Below are 27,220 nucleotides of genomic sequence, written 5' to 3'. Positions count from 1 at the left end.
TTTCAAAAAATCATAAAAAGGCCAGATTTTCGCCCAAATTTCAAATATTTTTGGTGAAGTTGTTCAAATTGGCAAAAGGGGCTGCCCCCATCATACCCCAGCCCTGCCCCCATAGACTCACGAGCTACGCCAAGTTTCATTGGTTCATAGTCTTGTGCATGTGGATTGTTAGGCTGCGCTTGGGTTGGCTCATTCTTTTCTGCATGGCTTTTTCTGTTATTAAGGATACGATACATGATTTACCGACAAGTGACTCATTTCGGAATGCAATCATGAATTTTGAAGGAAAAAAAGGTTCCACAGGCTTCGTTGGGATTCGAACCAGCGATTCCGAAGTTCCTTTGATTGCGCGTAGGCGCTTTGCGCTCGTCCACGGTGGCAGTTGAGTGGAGGAGTGTAATGATAAATGATAAATCTCATAATGCCATCTTTAGCCTTTTGTTTACTAAAAAAAGACGCGTTTTGTAAAGATAGATTAGCCGTTTTATGCATAAAGAGCACGAACGTTTGGGAAAGGTTTCAAACAAATAATAAAGACACTGATGTGATGATGAAATTGCGTAAGTCGGGAAATATCTGCGTCGCAATGTTTTGTTTTGGTTTTAGGAATGTGACCTTAAAATTTACGACTTGACATTATCATTCGAAATCAACAAAAGATATTTAAACAGTATATGGCCTCATTCTTTCTCTAGAATGTTTTGTACATGTATGATAAATAGCTTCAACAATGGTTCGCTGCATAATGGTAAAAACAGCCTTGACCTAAAAAAGGGCGAGAGGTACGTACCATATTTACCGATTCAGGCTAAATTTAAAATTGATATAAAACGTTTGTTTTTTGATCGATTACAAAAATTAATTTTGTCATATAAAGAAATTGTGTCTGGCGTGAATTACACTACAGTTTTTTATTCTTAGGGCTCTTTAACTTCTTCAAATAATTTTTAAATGATAGAGTGAATCCCTGGCCCTCTATAATTACGCACAAAAGATCGAGTCCCCTTAAAGGCCCATCAGTGATTTGCTGATCCGAACGATCGTAAAAATTATCAAAATTCGGATTCAAGTTGAGTACCCGTCATTGTCATAGATATGCTAAACATAGCCTGCTAGACTACCCGGTATAGTGGTTCAGGCGAAAGCCGTGTATTCAAGACAAAATACAGACAAATAAGACGTTTTAAATGATTCTGTAATTTATATACTGACAGTATATATAAATAAATTTAATAGCTACATGTATTTGAATGGGGCTAATTCAACTTCATCAATACTGCTGTTTTCTTTGTTTTTTGCCAAATTTTTCATTTCAAAAATACCAAATGATAAATTTGAATGACTTATCCTTCACTTATTAAAGCAACTTATAAACAATTTTTTTTTTTTTTTTTTTTTTTTTGCACTTGCGCTGGGATCACTGAATGGGTCTTCAACTTACGCTCCTCTGGAATCAAGCCCTGGAAAAAGTTGTGCGGATTCTCATGGTTTTTGTTTTGGAGAACACCTTCTGGAAACATTACGTCATCTAAACTACGTCACATTATCCCGACCCAAGGATATCCATGGTCATCATAATAATTATAGGTCAAGCAGGGAGCTTTTTAAAATGCGCAATGGAGCATAACTAAGTATACAATAATATTATACATGATAAAAGAATGTGACCGTCCATGATTGTGACTATTCGACCATTGAAGACCGTAATACTAGCTACACTTACATATCCGGTGGTTTATGTAGAATGTGAATCTTTTTAAATTGATAGAATAGTACTATAATATTGTCGTTTTTGGTCACGACTTTACAAGCTTCTGCGATACATTGTTGGTGGACATCCGTGCAACTTTTCAGCAACTGGTTGTTTTGAACTTCCGAGTCCTCACATCAGTCCGGAGTCACTGCTTAGCCTGGTCTCGGCTTCACATGAAGTAAGTAGGCAGGACGTTTAAATCCCGGTTTATGTTAGTCACGATTATCGCACTTTCAGTTTCCCACGCGTTTGAACGGGAATTGGATTGCGTACTTTTTCGATGTCTAGTGAGCGAATTTTTGCAATATTTTGAGAAAATGATGTCAAATTTTCTATTCTGTATTGTTTGGTAATAATGTCTTTTGCCAATAGTATGTTTAAAGTTGTAATTTTGTGTTTTTGATCGCAAAGATCGGATATTTTCGTTCCCGATTCGAATTCTGAACCCTTCGCAAGGGTGCCGATTTCGGCAGAACTTTGACGATAATTTTGCTTTTTGGACACTAAAATGCTTTCGATCCTTAATTTTGTTTCAACCGAGTCTTAAATTAGCAAGCACAATACGGTTGGTACCACTTTTATATACATTGATGAAATTTTAAAGATTTTTTTTCAAGTTTCTAACCGGCGCAAATCGTTAAGTGTGTATTTCCTATTGACATCCAAAATGGGAAATACGAGTCTGATGGACATAGGAACGGCGTCCATGAGACTCAGCGAGTCTAGTTTATGTTGAGATTGTGACATATTAGTCCTATGTTTTATGAATTTGTATAGGCCTAATCATAAAAAAAAAAAAAAAAAGTACGAGGACCGAATGTATAAAAGTGAGTGTCCAGACTGCAACAATAAAAATTTATAATTGCCATTTCGCTTTTTAGAAAAAATAAATAAAAGTGATGACAACAAAGTTATATATGCACAAATGATGCAGGGAAATCAGTATCAGGCTGACAGATAAACTTTACCGTTTCTTTTACATGTATACTAGGCCGCGGCTCAAACGCTATGCTCAATATAAATATATAAACTATCGTCCAGAAAACGAGTTGGGACACTTTTGATATTTTTGCGCATAATATCAAGCTTGCATTCCGTATTAAATCGAATTTCATGATTAGCAATTGCATTTTTGCAATCTCAAAATAATAATAATAAAAGGGGTCATTGCGTAAAGGTGGTATGCTGTTGAATTATATGTTTTTCTTTCACATTAAATAGACATAACGATTTCCTCGCCTTTTCAACCTCGCCCTAAATCGTGCCATATATGTCGTGGCTATCTTTCATGTAATATTTTTAAAAGTTTAAAGTTGTTTAAAAACAGTAGGCCTAATAAACACAAACTATGTATGTATACGTAGGCATATATACAATCACTCAGTGGCGGATTTAGAGGGGGCGCACCCGGCGCGCGCCCCCTCTATTTTTTGCAGATCGGCGCCTGACTCTGTGTATTTTTGCAGAGCGGCGCCTGACTTTGTGTGGGCGCCGAGCCGCAGCAGCGGCGGTGGTGGCTCGGCGCCCCCTCTATTGAAAATTCCTGGATCCGCCCCTGTCACTTTCAAATATTCTAACCGTATTTAAAAAAGTTTGATTATACTTATAATGTAATATTCTCTGCTAAATGGGTCCATTAAAAAAAATACAGTAACATTTCATTTTATCACGCTAAATATGTCACTTTTAGGCCACTATAATTATTATTATTCATGCAGAATCTACTACCCCTGTCATTCCCCCTACATCATGTCCAATTAACATTTATATTGCCATGCAGCCCAAGCATAATATTCGTAAATCTATTGCTATTACAGAACAAATACTAACATTGGTTCAATAAACAATAAAACTTAAAGGCTTAAATAAACGTGCCTTTATTGACTCAGCATAATAGAAGGTGGCTAAAATTGCATGAAAGGCATAGTACAATCACATACAAAAAAATCATTTTGAGTATAAATGAAAACCAGGCTTTAAGGGATCTAAAATGAGCGTTTATTGCGTTTCGACAGTATTTTTTGTGGGACATGAGAGCACCTCAGACCTATCGAATTGCATTCTGAATACGAAGCATGTTTTTCTGATATCAAATAATTTTCGTTTTTTGAAAATCACAATATAATACAAATTTTATGACAAATTATAAAAATTTGATATTTTTCAAATTTTTGATATATAACAGTCCTCGAAGTAAATTATATAAATCTAATGACATATTCTTAAAGTGTATGTAGCAGGAGGAAAAAGCCGACGGTCAATTGAAAATTTTGACCTTTCATATTGAAGATATGGATTTTTTCCCAAAAAGACCTAATTTTTGTTGGTGTTTTGGGAAAAAAATCCATATCTTCAATACGAAAGGTCAAAATTTTCAATTGATCGTCGGCTTTTCATCCCACCTACATACACTTTAAGTATAAATCATCAGATTTATAAAGTTTACTTCAAGTACTGTTAAATATCAAAAATATCAATTTTAATGATTTGCCATAAAATGTGAATTAAATTGCGAATTTCAATAAATCAAAATGATTTGATATCAGAATGACATTCTTCATATTCAGAATGCAATTCGATATGTCTGATGTGCTCTAATGTCCCACAATAAATACTGTCCAAACGTTCATACCCCAGCCCTTAAGATGATAATAAATTTAAAGTGGTTTTCTTGGGTCTATGGTTTCACAAGTTCATATCGAGAAGATGCGAACAATACATGAATATTCCCAAAGTGTAAAGGAATTAGGCCTACTCGTGTATTCGTGTCGTGCGTGCTGTTGACTGCAGACGACATCGGCAAGTTTCAAATACTTTTTAAAAATTCACTTAATTCCAAAAGTGTAAATTTTCATGACCATATTTGGAATCAGTTTGAAATATACATTAAAATTATTTCAAAGTTCAAGCCTATTGGTTCAGGGGTTCTTAAGATAGGCCTTGGTATTTTAAGAAAATATTTCAAAACTTTGAACTTTTTGTGCTGAAGCCTAGAATTATGCCGAGCACGCAGAGCCCCCTCTGGGGCTGTAAGAACTAACAGGGATTTTAAAGAACCCTTTGGAGTCGGAACTTTTGGTTCTTGAAGAACCTTTGAAGGTGCCTCCTGGACATGCTGGATGACGGCCGAAGTCTAATTTGTAGCACTTTTATTTTCCTAAGAGTGAAAATGCATTTTTGTCAAATTTCTTGCACACAAACATTTTCAAAAGAACCATGACCATGTTCATTCTTTGTATGGATTTTTTCAACAGGTTTGTAAACATGAAGCTACTTAATGGCGCTGTCATCTTTGCCTTCACCACTTTCCTAATGAAAGGTAGGACGTGCATAAGTATTTCAAAATTCAAAATACATCAAAATACATCAGAAATAAGCTTAAAACCCTAGTATATACAATATTTAAACCAAAAATGCACGATGAAATAATATTTAATAGTAATATACAGCCTGTCTTTGTGCAAATTGTGCAAATGAAAAGCGCACTCTTTGGCAATTAGAAAATACCGTTGTGACATGATGCTTATAACAATGTTAAGGGCATAGTCTTAGCTCTCAAATACCGGTTATTCTGATCAATGTGCTTGCTTTAATCACGAGATATGTTTAGTTAACAACGAAAGGTTAAAATCACAATTGTGCCACTTTTACTACGGAAGAGCGCTGTACATGTAAATCAATGAAAGCATAAAGTTTATCAAGAGTTCCTTCGTGAAATCAAAAGAATGAATACACAACAATACAAAATAGTTTTTACTGTTTTTACCGTTTTATCATGATACAGGTATATAATGATTCTCTTTCCCATTCTTCTGTAAAATTAAATACATGTGCATGTCAATGATTTTATCATGGCAAATATTGTTTTCTTAGTCACTCTAAACATGTTAAAAGACAACAAACATTGAATGAAATCAGTCTATTTAAAAAGATCGTACAAAATGGATAAAAATAGTGAAATATATATCCAAGGTTCGAATGAATGTGCGCATTGCTATAGTTATATTAAACTTGGGTGTATATGAAAATCCGAGAGTATTGAATGTACAGTTTATTGTATTATTAGGCCTATAATTTACTTTTATTGCTCCTTTCTTTCTTTCATCCTTTCAAGGTTGCGTCACACAAACTGGTAAGTTTCAACTTTTCAATTATCACATTTTAAAAATTAATACCATTCTGATCAACAATCAACATGCATGTCAGATTATTAACATTGCACGTTCAATGATTCAAAAGGGAATCATTTTCGTGTCATTATTGGAAGAGTTTCACGTTCATAGCAATATCATCTGATCATGCACCATGCACCACACTATCTTCATCCATTTATGTGAGTATATACTGCACACAAAAAGTATCTATACGCTTGTAAAAGTGGCCGCAATTGTAAAGTTAAACAACAATTGCCCTATGTATACTTTCATTCATCTGGGAAATGTTCAAATTGTGTAAAATTGAATCTTGTCAACCAGAAAAACTCACTTTGGAATCACCGACGTTGCGGCCAAAACCTTTGGCCTTCAGCTGGGTGGATGATCTAGGGTCATCCGAGGTCAATCGATTTTGGCCGCAACGTCGGTGATTCCATCTAACCAAAGTGAGTTTTTCTGGTTGACAAGATTCAATTTTACACAATTTAAACAACAATTGGGTAAATATTTTTGCTGAACCATGAAATATATCTATGAATATTCTCAATCATCCAGGTAGTTGAATAAAGTTAGATTAGGTTATAAATCTTTGCAACTGGACTTACTGTTTTTGTTGACAGTGAACCATGACATGGTATCAGCCTATCCAGTGGCGTACCGTGGCCGCCCCAACCCCGGGGGGCTGAAGAAAATTGTCCGAAGGTTGACCGTTTGAAAAAGTGAAGAGCAAAAAAAAAAAAAAAAAAAAGGTTTCAGGCGCTAGCGCCCTAAAAGCAGCACATTTTGATGTATAGTACCATTTTTCAAAAATGTTATGCTTTATCAAATTTGTCCGCCCTTTTTATTTACTAATTCTTTTTGCCGCCCCTTCGTTTTTTTTTCCGTCCCTTTTTTGCTGCCCCTTCTTCTTCCGCCGCCCCTTCAATTTGGCCGCCCCTTGCTTTTACCCCCCCCCCCCAAAAAAAATATACGCGCATGCTTTACATCCCATAAGTGTAAACTTACTTACTATACCCGGTACTTTACTTTTTGTGCGCAACATATTTGCCATACAAAATCATAGGCTATATCTGGAAAATGAAAGCTTCCGCGTTCTTTCACATCTTGATTTTAGCATTTGAGTCCTGCTATTTTTTATTATGTATATGTCATCAGAAAATGTCCTTTTAATTTGCAGGTTCCATCAGCCCATACGTAAGTTATTGTTGAAATTAACTTGAAATGGTTGGTCTTGAATCCCGGTCCGATTTGATCTAACAGGTGCTCAAATTAATCTTCCTTTCATGTCTCTTGTCCGCTGCAGTTTGTCCTGATGGTCTCTACGGCATTGGATGTAGTGAAGCATGCACTTGTGTCAGCGCCCCATCAGATACAGTGTGTGACAGTGACGATGGGACCTGTTCCTGCCAACCCGCATTTGATGGAGCAGCGTGTGATAAACGTAAGGGCTGTTCCAGAAAAAAGGGGCACATCCTTTATTATAGAGGAGTAGGCCTACATTAATTTTTTCAGTAAAAGAAAATTAGTATCTGGAATTCCAGGTTTGCTTCCTGAAAACGACTGGAACGACAGTTGCAAAAGTCGAATCGAATCGTTTTAAGTCGCTACAAGTTTGATGCGTGAGGGGTAAAGCTGATTTAGCCATTTCCGATTTTTTTTTGAAAGGATCAGATTTCGTCCAAAAATACAGCACTTTATAAGGCCTTGCCTTTCAGAGTGAGATACACAATACATAATGCATTTGTTTCAAAATCAGAATTTGGAAACAAAAATATGACCGCTTCTTGAGGAATATTTACAATATAGATTTAATAAATGTCAATGGAAAAGTACCGTATATCTTTTAATATAAGCCGCAACTTAGCATATCGTAGTGCCTAAACGTTGTTTTTGTATGTTGCAATCTACTTCAGGTGATTTTACTGTATCTGTGAGTTCTCTTAATAAAAATGTCTACGAAGGTCACACGCTGACCCTAGTATGCCGGACCAATATACCAGTTCAGGATGTCAGCAACTACCGCGTCCAATTCACCCTTCCCAGTCTTGTAACTACTTACGGCAATCTACACGTAGATGATTCAATGGATGTAGGCAAGTACCGAGTCAGCTTGACTGGGATATCAATGGAACAATACAGCGGGACATACCGGTGTACTGTTGGAACAACAATTCCGGGAGAAGGATTGGTTACGCGGTATAATGAAACGGTTATCAATGTCATTGGTAAGTTTATAGATTCAATGTAGAAAAGACATCCAAAAAACAAACAAACAAACTAGCAAACAGACACAGAAAATTAACATTTTTAATTCGTATTTCTCAAAAGCAAATGCTTGAACACACCCATGCAGTTCTTTCTGTGTCACGGTGGCGCCTGGATCAATTATTATTGTGAAAGTATCAGAAGTATATTTCAAATTTTTTCTGAATTTACCATTTCAGTTCCTGTTCCTCCGAGCGTGATCGAGAGTGTCAAATCCACTAGTTCGTCCACGCTGTTCGCAGAATGGATAATCTTATCCAACAGCGGCAACTCTGCAAGTACCACATGTACCGTACAATATAAACTCTCGAGTGAGCCACAGGATTGGATAATCGCAGCTAACGATATCCCAATTGATATACAGACGAGATATCTGATTGGTGATTTATCAGCGTATACCGATTATGATGTCAGGTTGACGTGCGAAAATGAAATCGGATCCAGCAATGTGGTGGAATTGATAGCTATTAAAACTGGCGTATCTTGTAAGTCTAACATCTAGAACACATTCTTAGTCAATTAGCCTTTCTTTTCGAAGTATGGCGTACACAAAAGGAGGACAGTCTTCAATCTGGGTAAAAACCCGGCAAATTCAAACGACTTTACCCACTTCGTGAAGCGCCATCCTATTGTGTCCGCCATATCTTGAAAAGGCTATTATGCGGGGTGTGGTTTAGCTTATTAAGCGCTCAATCTCATTGGTTCCTTGGTGTAGTCTACGACACGTCTAGCGAGCATGTAGCGAGTTGTAGGCAGTGTAATACGCAAATGTGATCGCACAACTAAAGAAGTAAACAAGTTTCGATTATTTTATAATAAGGGGAGTTTTCACGGCGCTAACATGTGAAATAAAATAGTTTTAAGATATTACTAATAATGCTGCCATGCCGACTGTAGCTACATTTAAGCAGCACGACGCACGCGCATTGCAGACAAACGGACACAATCAAGGACAAGGCTTGTCATTGGCTGACAAAATAAGAATAAACGACATGAAATTCTGATTTTACTATCCCGTCGTGTCATAGAGAATAGGCATGTCCATTTTTTTTATCCTAGTAAAATATTAGATAGGCCTATGCCTATCAAGGACAGGACTTTAAAAACAAATATTCCTATTGTTTATTTTCGAAGTAGTTTTACACACAAATGCACTTCATTATCTTTCATTACGTTACAGCTGACTTGAAATTCTACTAATCATGACAAGTTTACCACATTGTCATACAGCCAGGTATGGCGTTACTAAAGTGCCAGGTGGACTGGTTTTGAATCAATATTATTAACCCCCTATAAGTTCTCGTATGTGAACCAGATGTGGAGTCAGTCACATCAGTTGACGTTGTTCAGTCCAGCTTTCCAGGAAGTGACCTACACCTGCGGCAGTAGTTGTCAAATGTTGACAGTTGGTGACAGGTGTTATGCAGCATTTGCCAACCATACTATGGTTGAATATTACATTTCAAGTAACACGTTGGTGAAATTGTCTGAGGGATCTATAACGTAGGCCTAATGTAAATTGATCTCACGATTAAAGTAATTTTTTATCATTCACTTATATTTCTATTATATTTATCTAGATCCTGAGAGTCCATTTGGAGTTTCCACAGACTCAATAGCCCAGACTTCAGCTGAAATAAAGTGGTACGAACCTTTTGTGCGAAATGGGCCTATCAGCTTCTACCGTGTGACACTTCAGTCGAGTAAAACACCATTAACTGTGTACAGTAGTAAGTAAACCATGAAAACCACCTACCCAAACCCATTTTACTCACATTTACTTCCACTTTTAAGGCTTGTCGTTAAAACTAGTACATATTAAGGGATCTAAAATGAGCGTTTATTGCGTTTCGACAGTATTTTTTGTGGGACATGAGAGCACCTCAGACCTATCGAATTGCATTCTGAATACGAAGCATGTCTTTCTGATATCAAATAATTTTCATTTTCTGAAAATCACAATATAATACAAATTTTATGACAAATTATAAAAATTTGATATTTTTCAAATTTTTGATATATAACAGTCCTCGAAGTAAATTATATAAATCTAATGATATATTCTTAAAGTGTATGTAGCAGGGAGGAAAAGCCGACGGTCAATTGAAAATTTTGACCTTTCATATTGAAGATATGCATTTTTCCCAAAAAGACCTAATTTATTTGGGTATTTTGGGAAAAAAATCCATATCTTCAATACGAAAGGTCAAAATGTTCAATTGATCGTCGGCTTTTCATCCCACCTACATACACTTTAAGTATAAATCATCAGATTTATAAAGTTTACTTCAAGTACTGTTAAATATCAAAAATATCAATTTTTAATGATTTGCCATAAAATGTGTATTAAATTGCGAATTTCAAAAATCTAAATTATTTGATATCAGAATGACATTCTTCGTATTCAGAATGCAATTCGATATGTCTGATGTGCTCTAATGTCCCAAAATAAATACTGTCCAAACGTTCATACCCCAGCCCTTAAACTAGCTGATTATAAAAAAAAAGTACATTAATAATTTCTAATGGTTTAATCTTAATCTGCAGCGGAAGACGGCAGCCATCCATATATCACAATTGATAGTCTGGTACCCGATACTACGTACGATGTTGAAATATACGCAGTTAATGTTGATATTACAGGACAATATGCTGGACCCGGATCAAATGAAGAGTTCTCTTTCACTACATTGCCATATCGTAAGTAGGAATACATTGAAATTATTCAAAATGTCCAGGGGAAGGAGATCAAGGATGATAATGTAGGCCTACATAATAGGCCTACACAATCGACCACATTGTCCAGGACCCCCCCCCTCTCAATTTGTACTGGCCTGCAAAAATACCCGATAAGTTGAAAATATGGTAATCAGAAAACTATAACTTTTTAAAATTCATATACAGAAGCTAGTTACCTGCCTCGTCCAAAAACACCCCCCCACCCCAAAAAAAAAAAAAAACACCCAAAACACCATGATACCTTATTATTATCATGATAAACACCTTTACGGTGTCATTTTAAATTTATACCATTGAGGTCTCGTCTCAGGATCCATTTTGAAAGGTATTAAATTGACACCTTCAAAGGGTTGGGACCAAGTAAAAGTGTCACATTGATAGGGCGCCTATGTGCAAATCACACATTGCCAGAGTTGGGAGACCTGCCCAATGTGTCAATTGAAGCAGATACCACATATCTTATAGGTTATGGAATAGGCTTTTACGACAGGAGTTCATTACAATTAGCTGGGTTTTTTTAGCGGATTCGCCGTCGGACAAGTTTAGAACTGTCAATCGTTCGTCAGGAGTCTGTCTTCTACAGGACAAAGTACCTAAGAATGAGACATGTAGGCCATCCCGTGCCTACTCATGGCTCTGAAAAGAGCCGTTCACTGGAGACTGCCCCTTGCCAACAGAGAACAGCAGATCTCGTCTATCTGCTAAATTTGAAGGTTTGATGGCTCTGAAAAGAGCCATTCACTGACACTGAAGACCGCCCCTTGTCAACTGAAAACAAGCAGGCGTCGCCCATCTGCTAAAGTTAAAGGTTTGGTGGCTCTGAAAAGAAAGGTTCACTGAAGGCTTCCACTTGTGAACAGAAAACAAGCAGGTCTCGCCTATCTGCTAAACTTAAAGGTTTGTTGGCTCTGAAAAGAGCCGTTTACTTAAGGCTTCCCCTTGTCAACAGAAAACAAGCAGATCTCGGCATCTGCTGATGCAGCTGCGGAAAGTTAGCAACAAAGTAGGTTGCCTCGTACCTTTGTGTGATTATTAAATAAATAAATAGGCTGCCCCTTGCATATGTCTTTGCCGTCATTTCTATTGATAGTAGAAATACGAAAAACGGGCGAAAAAAAAAAAAACACTTGGGCAAAACGTACTAAATAATCTGTTGATCAATTTGTTAGATTTATATCATTAATAACATATTTGCAGCTCCAAGCTCGCCGACAGCTGTCTCAGCTGAGGACGACGAACAATACTGTATCATACAATGGGAGGAACCTCTGTCACCTAATGGCATCTTATCACACTATACGGTATGTTGAAATGATGCAAATAAATGATATTACTGTTCTTTTAGCATTATGAATACATAATTTCAGCATTAATTTCCTTGAATAATTTTAATTAGTCGAAAATTAGTCGAATTAGATCTTTTTTGACTAACTTATACGTTTACAGTGAAAGGTGGCCATTATCCCCCACTTTTGACTTGAAAATCTCTAACCACCACGTGCCAAACTTGCATAGCCTCTTTTATAGTGCAAAGTTCTTGAGACTTGTAGACATAATGTGTAGCGCATTTAACTGGTTTAAAGGGATGTGTAGTTAGGTCTACATGCACAGCAAACATTATAGTATAGCATACTGGGCCAACAAAGTCCAATGACATTACATTTATTGACCAGCCCAATCCCCCCCGTACGATCTGTCAATTCGACCTGGGCCCGAGGCTTAATTGTGTGACCCTTAAGGGTATCCGTAGGGAGAACACTAAGTGATACGGCCAGGTCTGGCCAGGTGCATGTTTGTTCGCGGTCTACAGGTGTAACTAGGTTGTTGTATATTCTATAATTTTCCTGGTGTGTTATTAACTGTGATTACATCTAGACACCAGTTTAGTTTTTATTTGAACGGGACCCTAATTTAATGAGAAAAACGCCGAAAAAGAGAGGCCCGGCAAAAGCCGATTTGCAGGCAATTTTGTAGCTACAGACAGCTCGTATTCCATATAACAACTACGGAAACCAATCAGTGCCAGAAGTGTTGATTTACATTTCATCCACTTAGGTTTGGCTTAACCCACTAAAAGGTAAAACTTTAAGGCTGATCATTTTAATTATAAATGTAGTGTGTGTGTAAAAGTATATTTCTCAAAATGGAGGAGAGCGCCTATGACCATTGTCCGTTCTGTCTACATGGTCTATGATAATTGTTTTCTTACCGAAATATATTCACTTAACACAGACCACGGTTGCCAAACAAATGAGGGCAAACCGCGGGTCAAATCATTGAAAGGTCGCCCAATATTTTTTTATCAACCGTTGGTTTCTATGAGATAAAAAACTACCAGAAGTCGCGTAAGCCAGTGTTGAGAAGTCATGCAATATTTTTCTTAACCATCAATTGGTGTCTATAGGACAGGAAATTGTCGCGAGGAAAATCTTCAAAACTCATCCTATTGACCTATAGGCCTATTACATCGCGGGTTTGGCAACCCTGCAATATATACAGTTATAAAAACTGAAACAGACAATGCGGTTGGTATAAAAACATAGCGTGTGCTATCATGATATAAACTTCAAAATCTAAAACACAAGTAAAGAAATAATTTAGGGCGAAATAAATAAACAGCGTACAGCAGGTGCTATCTTGTCAATAATGATAAGAAGAACATGAAAAAAACCAGCAGAGAGCATGCACCCCAGTAAAGAGTTAAATAAAGCAAGGAAAAATCATAATGTGCAGAAGGCCTACTTTTCGGATGATATTCACAGAAACAAAAATAAAGAACTAAAGATCTAAAAACAAAAGTAAAGAAAATGAGGCCGAAATAAATAAACAGCGTACAGCATGTGCTGACTTGTCAATAACGATAAGAGGAGCATGTACCTCAATAAAGAGTTTAAATAAAACAAGGAAAATCATAATGTGCAGAGGCCTACTTTTCGGATGATATTCACTGAAACAGAAAAAAGAAATAAGTTTAAAGAATTATATATTTTAAGATTAGATAATGAACAATCATACATAAAAATGTGACATGTGTCTGATGATATTTATACACTTCGAGCAAAAAATAAAGAACTACTTAACACGTGACATAAATAAATAGCCATATTTTATGAACGAACTGAATCATTGACATTGCGGACCAGGATTTGAAACAAGAACTGTTTTCAAAAAGAAAACGCGGTTGGTATAAAAACATAGCGTGTGCTATCATGATTATAAACTTCAAAATCTAAAAACACAAGTAAAGAAATAATTTAGGGCGAAATAAATAAACAGCGTACAGCAGGTGCTATCTTGTCAATAATGATAAGAGGAACATGAAAAAAACCAGCAGACAGCATGCACCCCAGTAAAGAGTTAAATAAAGCAAGGAAAAATCATAATGTGCAGAAGGCCTACTTTTCGGATGATATTCACAGAAACAAAAATAAAGAACTAAAGATCTAAACACAAAAGTAAAGAAAATGAGGGCGAAATAAATAAACAGCGTACAGCATGTGCTGACTTGTCAATAACGATAAGAGGAGCATGTACCTCAATAAAGAGTTTAAATAAAACAAGGAAAATCATAATGTGCAGAGGCCTACTTTTCGGATGATATTCACTGAAACAGAAAAAAAGAAATAAGTTTAAAGAATTATATATTTTAAGATTAGATAATGAACAATCATACATAAAAATGTGACATGTGTCTGATGATATTTATACACTTCGAGCAAAAAATAAAGAACTACTTAACACGCGACATAAATAAATAGCCATATTTTATGAACGAACTGAATGTTGACATTGCGGACCAGGATTTGAAACGAGAACTGTTTTCAAAAAGAAAACGCGGTTGGTATAAAAACATAACGTATGCTATCATGATATAAACTTCAAAATCTAAAACACAAGTAAAGAAATAATTTAGGGCGAAATAAATAAACAGCGTACAGCAGGTGCTATCTTGTCAATAATGATAAGAGGAACATGAAAAAAACCAGCAGAGAGCATGCACCCCAGTAAAGAGTTAAATAAAGCAAGGCAAAATCATAATGTGCAGGAGGCCTACTTTTCGGATGATATTCACAGAAACAAAAATAAAGAACTACGTTAGTACGTTTAAAAAATTATATAATTTGAAATTAAATAATGCAAAATCATACATAAAAATGTGACATGTGTCTGATGATAATTATTATTTTTAATGATTTGTCATAAAATGTGTATTACATTGCGAATTTCAAAAAATCAAAATTATTTGATATCAGGACATTCTTAGTATTCAGAATGCAATTCGATATGTCTGATGTGCTCTAATGTCCCACAATAAATACTGTCCAAACGTTCATACCCCAGCCCTTAACATAAAACAAAATAAAACGGTCATGATAATATGACATTAAGGGCGAACACCACTAATGAAGCGTCTTGGTTGAAATGCACGTGAAAATTAATGTCTTTCTTTGCTCAATTTGAGGCCTTTTTGGCTCTCATAGTTGCCTGATGTACCCCGTTACATTTTATTAAGAAACAAGGTAGTATAGTTTCTCTCCATTGATTTTGCAATGGCGTCTCCAGGAGGGGGGGCTCAGAGGGGCTTTCAGATTTATGCGGTGGGGGGGCTTAATGGCTAAAATCGCCAAAAACCGCCTGATTTTACATATCCCTCTAGCGTTGGTTGTCAGTACATTGCAGTCACTCCTCATCAAGTGTTGACAAAGACAACAGTGGTTGTTGAAACGTACACAGTAAGTGCATTTTCTTGGATCAGATACTACGAACTCTGGTTTACTAGTTTACTCTACCGATCCTGATGAATTTGTTCAATCAATAACGATATCTGGGGACCAATCACAAGCCAGATTCATTTAAAGATGCATTACATCATGACCAATTTTAGTTAGGCCAGAAATTGGCCTAACTCTCCATAGAATCCCGTGTTAAAAATGTTATCCGCAATCCAAAGTCAGTAGTCCACTTGGGAAGCTAACAAACAGAGGGAGTACGGTGACTGAAAAGATTAGATGTGAAAATCTATCAATTGTGCACAAATAATAATCAGAGTTTTAAGCTTAAATGCAATAGCCAGAAGCACAATTGGCAAGTGGAGTACGGAGAAGTCTAGCTACACCCTGGAAAAAAAAAAAAACAGTATTTGAAACGAGGAAATGTGCAATATGACTTAATGTAATACATTAGAAAAGGCTTAAAAGGCAACTATTAGGACCTGATTCATATTTAATCCTCATTTAGGCCTGTAAATTAGATTGTCTGTGTAAATTTAGCACGATCCGACTTTTTATGACGACTTTCAAAATGTGTTACATTTCAGAAACACCAAGCTGTTTGTGAGGTGGCGTTAGCTGTATGGGTTATAGGTTGAACTTTTTACAATATTTCTGGAAAAAAAATCCTGAAATATATATATTTTAATTTTTACAATGGATGTCGTCATCTGACCTTCTGCTTGCAGAAAGGGGAAGTTTTGAAGAACTGAGTTCTTTTCCCGGCCCCTGTCTGTACAGAAAGTCAGTGGGGGTTATTTACTGGTGTGCACCCTAAAAGGCCCTTGTCATAACCAATGGTGGCGGCATGATTTTTCCCGTGCATGAGGGTTTAGGCCAAATTAAATTATATGTCTAAACTTGAGGTTGCATGTGTAAAACATGGTCTTTTTTAACGCATGTTTGGGGTATTGAAAAATATTTTTTGGCTTGCACAATCATGGTAAAGATCCATGTCATACATAAGAGATTATAGGACATACAATACTTGGTAGGCCTAATGATAATGCGTAAACTTTGTACCTGTTAGGGAACTGAAATCAGACTGAAAATACAAACGTCATGGGAGGCTCTGTCTCACCAGTTGCATTTACAAGGCCCTTGTTATAACCAGTGGTGGCGGATGATTTTTTTCTGGGGGGGGGTCACACAAGGTTCTGAACAGAAACGTCACATACGGACCAACCCACACTACCGAGAACCGCGAATGCCGAGAACCGCGAAAGCCGAGAACCGCTCTAGTTTCTTTCTGCAACAATAATCATAATGGGCCGCAATATATCACTAACCGCAAAGTCCGAGGCAAGGTTCATTATTGTCAGGGTTAGGGTCTTAGTGTTAAGATTATGGTTAGGGATTAGGTTTAGGGGTTATAGGTTAGGGTTAGGGGTTAGGGTTATAAACGTATTTATAAGTACTTATACTTGTGTGTATGCACTTTATTCCGTATCAAGTATGATAAACAAACACCTTTCTGGCACAACGACTCATAGCAAAGTCGTGTAGGCGTTAGACTATGGATCCATATATTGTGGGTTCGAACCCCAGGTAAACCGTTGTAGAATTTAATTCCAGCAATTTCTTTTTATTTTATTAAGTAAGAAAGATGAAATAATAATAACTAGACTTAGCTGTGGTCTAAGACCACGAACACAGCCGTGTTCTGACCCCTTAATGACCTTTAACCCCAAAATCTACGGAAACCCCATATGCATTGGCTTATGTCAATGTACGTGTGCACATAGTATCACTCTGCCATATTATTTGCGACAGAAGGGACATTTTGAATGTTTTTGTCTTGGACCGGAAGTGACCCCTTAATGACCTTTGACCCAAAATAAAAAAAATACTACGTGTAAACTGGGTAACATCAATTCATGTGTGAATATACTGTCACTGTGCTATGTTTTTCTTAGCTAATAAATTGTTGTGAAGTTAATACCGGAAGTGACCCCTTAATGACCTTTGACCTCAAATCTGTGTATGATTCATAGACACTGTGTAATAGCAATGCATGTGCGCAAGTTGCATCACCGTCCTACATAATTTGTGGGAGAAGTATTTCGTTGTATACCGGAAGTGACCCCTTAATAACCTTTGAATTCAAACAAAAAATACCACATATACATTAGGTTAACATAATTCATGTGTGCACATACCGTCACTCTCCTATGTTTTTCTTAGCTAATACATTTTTTTGAAGGAATTTAGTTTTATACCGGAAGTGACCCCTTAATGACATTTGACCTCAAATATGTGTATGATTTATAGACACTGGGTAATAACAATGCATGTGTGCAAGTGGCGTTTACTGTCCTACGAAATTTGTGGGAGAAGTAGCATTTTGAGTTGAAAATAGTGGCAAATGGTGGTCACAGACCACAAACCTAGCTGGGGCGTGTTGGTGTTGTGGAGGTATCTGACCCTTGCAAAATGTTCCAAAATGGTCCCTTGGTCATGAGGCTTGTTGTCACCAAGTTTGAGTCCCGTACCCCTTACAGATGTCCAGATAATGCATTTCTAAAATTTGACCTCTGCATGACCTTTGATCTGACCCCTACAAAATGTTCCCCTGTTCATTAGATTGTACTGCATATTTCGGTTTAATCTTCACTAAGCGTGTTTATGGCTGAAAAGGTCACGGTGAATTTGCCGTGGACAAAACTGCAATATCCACGGTGTAAATCGCCCCAGAATGACCTTTTACATGGTAAACACTTGAGGATGACCCTCGTTAGTTATTGGCATGAAGATGTTTTACGCAAAAAAATGGAAAGATGAGTTTAAACAATCTGATCACCCCTTCCCAATTACCCATTAGGTTTAAACTGTGTAGCAAAATCATCTTGAGGGATTCAAGTACACATCCCCGAGGGCACGTATTATATCCTATAAATGACACGCTTTTCATCATACAAAACTATAAACATGGTACATAAAATGCCTTGTGTGTTGCCGAAAATCCGCACAATTGAAAACATTGTAAACATAACTGCTAGCGGTTGTGCTTTGTGCAACGTGTGCATTATGTAGTGTAAGGGTTCATCCAATGGTCATATCCTTAATTGATGTCATGTCATTCAGGCGTGGGAAAGTGAATCAACGTTCACATGCATGATTTATATATTTTAGCTGTGAAGAGCACAGTGAAGAGGCGGTGATAAGGAGTCCCGGGAAAGGAGTTAATCACCGTAACCTTCCGAGTCCAATTGTGTAACCCGTAAAATAGTTCTTTTAAAAAGAAGACATTGAGCTAAAATTGTTACAATTTATACGAATTATTTACCTGATGCAACATAAACGAGTACTTTAATGAAAAAAGCTAGCAACAAAACGAAAGGCCAATTATACATAGGTATTGATCGATACTATCGAAAGAACCTTTGAAGAAGTATTTTGAAGGTATTCGGTCAGACATAGACACTGGCTATAGCCAATATGCACCGGGCACAATATCACTGCGCCGCGTAATTTGAGAAAAGAAGCATTTTGAAGGTATTCGGTCAGACATCGAAAGTGACCCCTTAATGACCTTTGACCCACCCGAAAAAAATACCACGTGTACAATAGGTAACATCAATTCATGTGTGAATATACCGTCAGTGTGCTATGTGCTATGTGCTATGTTTTTCTTGGCTGATAAAATTTTTTGAAGGTATTTTGTTTTATACCGGAAGTGACCCCTTAATAATTTTGACCCCAAATAAAAAAAATACCACATATACATTGGGTAAACACAATTCACGTGTGAACATACCATCACTCTCCTATGTTTTTCTTAGCTTATAAAATTTTTTGAAGGAATTTGGTTTTATACCGGAAATGTCCCCTTAATGACCTTTGACCTCAAATCTGTGTATGAATTATAGACACTTGGTAATAACAATGCATGTGTGCAAGTGGCGTTACTGTCCTGCGAAATTTGTGGGAGAAGTAGCATTTTGAATTGAAATCATGTTTTTGACCCCTGTGACCCCTACGTGACCTTTGACCCCACGAATTTCATGTGACATGTAGGGGCATGGTCAATGATGGTTGTGACCAAGTTGGGTCAAAATCGGTGCAAGCATGTGAGTGCTAGAGCAAATGTAAAGGTCGACAGAAAGTTTTCGTACGATACAAGACACAGCCGCGGCACGGCTGTGTAATAAACTCGTGCTATATCTAGCCTCATATACTTACATGTAGGCCTACTATGTGTAATCGTATAGCAGCCCCTTATGGTTGCTGAAAGAAATTACGCGGCCGGGAGTACACTTTTAAGTGTAATTATTGTGTCACCCCTATTATTTATCGGTTTATGGAACTTTGGACACAATGGGGCATGAAATAGAGTCTATTACTATAATTATAGGCATTGTTAGACAGTATTTTAGCAACATCACATTTGGTTTATTGTTGGGTAGTGCTCATCACGAGTCATGATAAATAGAATTGTTTTCAAAATTGATGCTTTTTAGGTATACTATACTGTCCGCGGCTTAACCGAAACCGATGATGTCTATGGGGCTATAGATGGAGAAGGATCGATTGAAGTGGATGCGTTTACATTTGAATATCGCTTTACTAAGGAAACATTGAAGTCCTACTCCAGATATGACTTTAAGCTTACAGCCACTACTGACAATGGCGAGGGTGAACAATGTATATGTGACAGTGTGTATTGCACAACACAACCGGGAGGTTTGTAATTATCATTTCTTTCTTTACCTATATAGAAAACTCTATATGTTCTTAGTTACCATATGAAACACTCTTCAACCATTAAAAATTTGTTCTCAAAAGACGTGTCCCTGATGATGGCTCCTCATTTCGAAAGTATGGTAAAAGGTCTATTTTCAAGTTTCATTGTTACATGAAAACAATTATGTTGATAGGCGTTCACTTTAGTCTGCCTTTCTGGATATATCTCTCGGTTCTATCTGATTTATATCTGTCCTTTCCCCTCCCCCACCCTTTACCCGTCTAAAACTCCGGGCTAAAGCTGTCTTTGTCTGCTTCTTCCATCTTCACTACTTTGGTTTCCCTCAGTTGTTTATACTTTTTTTTTACTTTACCTATACTTTTACTTACTAAATGTTTTAACCACCTATTTCAAAGCTCCCGAAGAGGACGTTATTACCGCGCCTGAAAAGGCAGCACAGAGTTCTCAATCTGCCAGCCGTGTCACCAAGACAACCATACCAATGACCCTCAATAAAGTATCGAGTAGAAGCGGACCAATAACGTAAGCAAAATTATGTCTTTGTTTTTAAAAACGGAGTTGCAACTTGCAAGTTAGGGGTATGCATTAATTAAAAGGAGGGGGGAGATATTTACAAACGCACAAGTGGGGAAAGCAATTTGGGGCTGGTTAGCAAGTAGGCCTACTTCGTCACACTTATAAGGCACATTTTCAATATTATACTTATACATGAATTAGCTTATTACTTTATTAAAATATTAAGGCTAAACCTTTTTTGATCACGCAATTGGCTTCAGGTGCTATGAAGTGGTAGTAATTCCTCTGGATAAGTTACAGGATCTTTCTGGTACCAAACCTAACGAAGATTTCCCACCAGAGAACATCACTGATTATGCGACGTCTGGAGCTCAACCAGGACATCCATATGTAGCTTTAACATTCTCGAGGTAAATGGCCTTCATATATGTCAGTTATTGTATTTGTAGAGTAAAATGGATCTCTAGAGAAAGTATAACGTTCAAATCAATTACATTAATTTCGTAAATATGTCACATGTCGATAAAGTAGGCCTGTGTTGTGCATTTTTTAGGTGACCGGCCCCGTAATGTGCTAAAGATTTTAGAATTGGAAATATTGAAGGTAATGCGGGTATCAACTATCGAAGCGAGGTTTCAACGTATTCGGGTAGGGCCTATATATGCTCCGACTCCTTCACACAACTGTAGTATTGTATGGTATGGTCCTATTGAAAATATGGGGTGGGGAACACCACTTTGTAAGTGAGGAATGTGTGGACACCATTTCGAAACTAGGGGTCTTTGGAAGTGAGGAATGTGTGGACACCATTTCGAAACTAGGGGTCTTTCGGTGACTGGTCATGAGTGCAAAGGCCCATAAAGGAGTGGGTTCGTGAGAGGGAGAATTTAAAAACAAAAAGAGGGTCTTTCCGTGACACTATAAAAAATTATCAGAAATTTGTTCAAAATTCTTCAAAATGGTGTCTGTTTGTGTGTGGAGTTATTTGGTGACTGAGAAGGGAGTTGAAAATGGGGTCAATGTTACCGGACCCCGGATACCGGACGGGCACATAATTTTTTGGGAGTGCCCCTGGTAAAAAAAAAACTGCTCATGGCAGACTGCTGGTCTACTCGAGAACTGTTGCTATGAAAAGCTTCGCTTTGATCGAATTTAGTTGTATTGCTCCTTTCTTACTTGCACATGTAGCAGCACAAAAGGCTCGAAATGGAGCCGTTCCAAAAGTCGTTTTACTATGTACCTTAATTGTTTTCCTTCAGTGAAGAGATGACAGCAAATACTTCTACTGTTGTAATTGGCGACGGATCATTGACAGAATGCAGTGACTCACCACTAACAAATGGCACCAGACGAAGACGCCGAGAAACGGAAGTAGCCAGAAAACGAAACGCAGAGAACGGGCCTTTACGAAGCGGAGTGTTATACTCTGCATTCGTCAGAGTTTATGCACTAGTGGACGATAATATGGTAAGCCTATATATTGACACAAACGTAATTAAGATTCACTTGAGTATTTCAGTTAATATCTACATTTCTGTATTTAAAATTGTTAAAATATCCCAGCATTTTAAATTAAAGAAAATTGTAATAGTTCTTTATAGTCATGATTATATTGTAGTCTTTTAACAATATAGAAACAAGAAAACTTTTCATATCTATATTTAAAAATAGTTTCTTTACTATTTTAAATGGTTAGGAGAAATCTATGTATTGATTAAAAGCAATCTTACTAAATATTTCAAGTGGTATAATAATGAACATTTTATTTTGTTGTTTTCTTGGTTCTTAGGTTGAATATGCATCAAGTTCATACATGGAACCAGTCAGAACAAAAGATAGTAAGTATAGGCCTACTGGTATATAGACTTTCAAAGATATTACTGAAAAAAAACTTTCCATCTTCCACATCAATCCATTTATTTTTGACACCACGGGTGCATGCGTTTATTTTCAGAGGGATTTTACGTTAAATTTTAAAAGAGGCTGTGCAATAATTATGAGCCCTGCACAAGGGTAAAATGATTTTTTTGGCAAGCGGAGGAGGGGGCAAGTAATTTTTGGCACACATTTACTGGGCACCTTTTACATAACACACTCTAAAAGGCTTAGGAAAATACTATAGAAGCTTCTAGAAATATTCAAATATGCAAATTTCCTGCTCACTACGCTCGTATTATTATATCTAGACCATTTAAAGTTTGCAAATTGAGAAAATTTGCCATGTGCAAAGGAGGGAGGAAAAGATTTTTTTTTTTTTTTTGAGAGGGGCAAGCGATTTTTGGCACGAAATTACCCGGGGGGCTCATAATTAATGCGCAGCCTTTAAACACAGTGCTCTAAAATTGGTCACTGCATGTGACTCGTGATGCCTTCAAGTTCTAATATAACCCATACTTCATAGCCACTTAAAAATGTCTGGAGCTGCGCTTACATCTGCCAGGATTGTTTAATGTTCCCACCTCCTCCAACACAGTACTGAATTTATTAACAAAATGTTTTTCATATATATTTTGTCATGTTTTAGCAGACAGAGGTCCGGTTCTTCAAGGTACGATAGCAGCTACAATCGCGGTGGTGCTACTTATGGGTACTATGGGTGCTTTGATCCTTGTGTGTTTTAACTTGGGGAATAGAACGCCCACATCGGATAAAATTATTACCGGAAAAGTAAGTGTCTCCTTCAAGCGAGCATTCACGTGAGTGTTTGGTATACGACACTGACCAGTGAATCTTCCTCACACACCACTGGATCTGGTCGGGATGGATGGAGCACTTAAAGCCATATTATAACATTTGCTATGGAAGACGCCCTCACTGAATTTTTAAAATTCTTTTTTTTACACGATTAAATTGTACTTTATTAAACCAATATACCCTGCAAAAATCAAGACTCTAGGTGCTGTAGTTTTGTCAAAATCCGAGATTTTGAATAAAACGCCGGAACCGGCGCTTTATTATTACGATGGAATTATTAGTCGAACGCATACACGATGTTCATAACACACATACGTACACGGCGTGCGAGACGATGATATACACAACAAAGGGTCGTACCACAACATGACCGAAGGAGTGGTACGTATTGACGACATGTGCGCTGGTAGTAAATTCCAATTTTCTTTGCTTTGCCGTATAGTTGTTCGGCTCAAAAATAAAAGGGGATATATCTGACAGTAAAAGCTAACATTTTATGTCAAAGAAATGCTAATCTATTTTGTTTGAAAATGTTATAATATGGCTTTAATGTTCCAACCTGTACCTGTAGTTAACCCCTTTCCCTGAGCTCGCCAAATACTGTAAAACTCGATAGTTAGCATATGTGCTTACTATCGAGCGCCTTTGAAAACATGAAATTGTACCAAAGTCCGACACTTACTGAGCTAATGGGGTTGAAACACAAATTTGCAGGTTTACTTGCACTTTCGTATATGTGTATCGATGGTTTACTTACACTTTTGTGGATAGGGCACTTCATGTTTTAAAAGCGCTCGATAGTAAGCACATACATGTCTGCTTATTATCGAGTTTTTACGGTAGTACCCCTATTATAACTTCCCATATTGACCACCACTAGTTTTTCGGCGAAGGTCGCTTTTTGACACTCCCTTTTAAAATTTTTTACTAGTGAAACTCAACTGAACTGTTATCAGGGCCGTAGCCAGGGGGAGCAGGGGAGGCAAATTACCCCCTACCCGAAATTTAAGGGATAAAATGGGGACGACAAGAGTAAACTGTCATTAAAATAACTAAAAATTAAACATAAATTGACAAATGGGGACGGAAATTTGCCCCCCCCCCCCTCACACTTTAATCCTGGCTACGCCGCTTACTGCTACTTGTCATCTTTTATAGGAAGAGGAAGCGGAAGCAGAATTTGATGCAATCTATGTGAACACTCAAGTTACACCCAATGGAAATCATAATATACTAAATGAGAATCAAGCACCCGAATTGGTAAGTTTTAGAGAGCACAAGTTGGAGTAATATCTCATTATTTTGTTCAATTTTGTTTTGCTTCTGATGACAATAATTTTAAAATGATACGAATATCTAAACGCGCAATGCCATAATTATTGTACTAGGATGGCTACAATATTTGTCAACGAATATTGCATTTTTGATTGACGGTGTCTCAGTGCCCAACTTTTAACTTATCAGAAGAAATTTCTTTTTTCAATGTAGCGACCGGGACAGGGAAGTTGTCCCCAGCACGAAATAGCGGAACATGATTCGCCATTATTTGGGTGTGGTTCTTCCTTTTCGCATATTTCAGCCAAACATATTTAATATAGTGAGTTTTCAAGCATTCATTCATATTCCACACGTTAGCGCGTTTCGCACGCACTTGCCCGGATAATTGTAATTTGTGGAGCGGGTTTGCGGGACGAATTTGCAATTTTACCCTCTTGGACATTTCAGTCGGTACGGCACTGTGTATGCATACATATGCATTATCCCCACATTGCTCTGCATGCTAGCCATAGGCTTCAACATAAGAAGTCCCAAGTTTTGAGATATTTTCTCAAAATATCAAGAGCTATCTCAAGAACCACTGAACCAATACTAGGCTTGATTGTACTCATTTTAATGCATTTTTCATGCTGATTCCAAATATGGTCATGAAAATTTACATTTTTGTCTTATCTTGACAGTTTGCTATGTTCCCGGTTTTATGGAAACAATAATTATTTATCATAAGGAAGCTCATGCAAATTGTATTTAAAATGTTTTATTGCAGGTCACAACTTATGATGTAGAGAACCAACCAATAGAAGACACCGATGTGGATCACGTGGACAATACTCAAACCCAGGTGTACTACAGTGATAACAATGTGGATGATTTGCCAGCCTATATGGCCGACGAAGTAAGCAAAACAGGTTACTTCAGTGACTTCTAGATAAAATGTTTATTTTGAAAAATAAATATGTTGTGTTGTTTCTTCATGATGAAGAATAAAGATGCTACCTGCCAAAACTAAACTAAAAATGTTTATTTGTTTGGTTTTTCTTTGAGGCTACCCGCTATGTGGGAATTTCAATATTGCGTTGTACTTCTCGGCTATACCTTGTTGTGAAGTGGAAAGTTAAAAAAAAACGGGAAATCCTAAAAAACAACTTGAAAACGTAACAAAAGGAAATGGCTGAAACGATATTGATAAAAACAAATGCGCGCGGGACGCCGAATGAACTGATGTCAGTTGTTAAAGTATACTTATTTCTCTGCTTCTCTGCAATTTTATGTTTCAAAGATGCTTTATGTTTATTTAAAGGAAAATATTTCTGGAGTTCATAAGTACCTCTAGCCTCTTATCTCATGATACATTATTGTGTTCCAGGAGTCTGATCAAGATGGAGGAGGGTCGTACGTCAATATACCAAGAATAACAGATGATGAGACACTACAAACCGAAATGGTAATTATTATATGTATACTGAGTGGAAGGAGTGGAAAAAAAGAGTAAAATGGAGAAGACAACCCCTTTTTGAGTGGAAAATGTTCACTCTAAAGGGATTGAAAGAAGTAGTCTGTATAATATTCTCAAAAGAGTGAATATTGCCTAAAGAAAATGTACTTTCTTTCATTTGAGAGCGTTTTCCACTCCAAAACGGGTTGTCCTTCGTTCAACTCCTTGAAAGAGTGGAGATCCATATCTCAAACCTGTATTCTGTACATGAGTCTTGTTTGATGGTTTATAGTGGTTTTCGTGGAGTGATTTTATATTCGAAAAAAGGAAAACCTTTTCCACTAAAATAAGAAAAGTATAGCTCCTGGGAGTAGAATGCACGGACTACGTAAATAAATATCGAGCAGTTGCAGTGATTATGGCCTGGGACCGTCGACACCTTTCAATTGTGGTCAGTTTTATTCAGTGATAATAGGGCGACGCATTTTAGTTTTGGTCATGGTTTCATTCAGTGATCATGTGGTGACAATTGTGATTTTCTCAGATTTTCTCACATCTTCTATTTGTTCGAAAAATATTCTCACCTTATTTTCTTTTTGTCACCATATTATTTCAGGAGGAACAGACTTCCGACACAGAAAGTGGCATGGAAAACCAACTGCAATGAGAAACGCACGTGATGCGGATAGCGGGATGGTAAACTATCTGCAATGAACATTGGTGTCAATCTGTCTTGAAAAGTGTGGGGAGTCATTTGGCCTGTATTGTCAAAAAGTGGCTGAAAACAACAAGACATTTGTCATTTTGCAAAAAATGGGGGAACATGTCCCCATTCCCACAGGCTTGACGCTCATTCCAGTAAGCAAGAAACATGACACGGAAAAGCGGAATGGAAATCCAACTATATGAGCA

At 37.1% G+C, this 27,220-nt stretch overlaps 1 protein-coding gene across 3 annotated transcripts; it reads left to right on the top strand.

Annotated features, from left to right (window-relative positions):
- Positions 1-1,666: 1,666 nt before the first annotated feature.
- LOC140171885 (uncharacterized) lies at positions 1,667-27,220 on the top strand. Of its 3 annotated transcripts, none has more exons than XM_072195228.1 (19): positions 1,667-1,913; positions 5,008-5,072; positions 5,868-5,885; positions 7,211-7,348; positions 7,821-8,132; positions 8,352-8,657; positions 9,753-9,902; positions 10,720-10,872; positions 12,109-12,212; positions 20,141-20,363; positions 20,781-20,907; positions 21,162-21,311; positions 22,161-22,368; positions 22,691-22,739; positions 23,429-23,568; positions 24,754-24,855; positions 25,640-25,768; positions 26,240-26,317; positions 26,925-27,220. In XM_072195228.1, exons 2-19 carry the CDS (start codon positions 5,018-5,020, stop codon positions 26,973-26,975), a joined length of 2,493 nt encoding a protein of 830 aa, XP_072051329.1. In that variant the 5' UTR covers positions 1,667-1,913; positions 5,008-5,017; the 3' UTR covers positions 26,976-27,220. The 3 variants fall into 3 exon arrangements, with proteins under 3 accessions (XP_072051329.1, XP_072051328.1, XP_072051330.1); XM_072195227.1 differs by having other exon boundaries at positions 1,668-1,913; positions 23,426-23,568; XM_072195229.1 differs by lacking the exon at positions 24,754-24,855 and having other exon boundaries at positions 1,668-1,913; positions 23,426-23,568.

Source organism: Amphiura filiformis, chromosome 15 (genome assembly GCF_039555335.1).
Source record: "Amphiura filiformis chromosome 15, Afil_fr2py, whole genome shotgun sequence".
Classification (NCBI taxonomy): domain Eukaryota; kingdom Metazoa; phylum Echinodermata; class Ophiuroidea; order Amphilepidida; family Amphiuridae; genus Amphiura; species Amphiura filiformis.
This window is presented reverse-complemented; position numbering and strand designations above follow the sequence as displayed.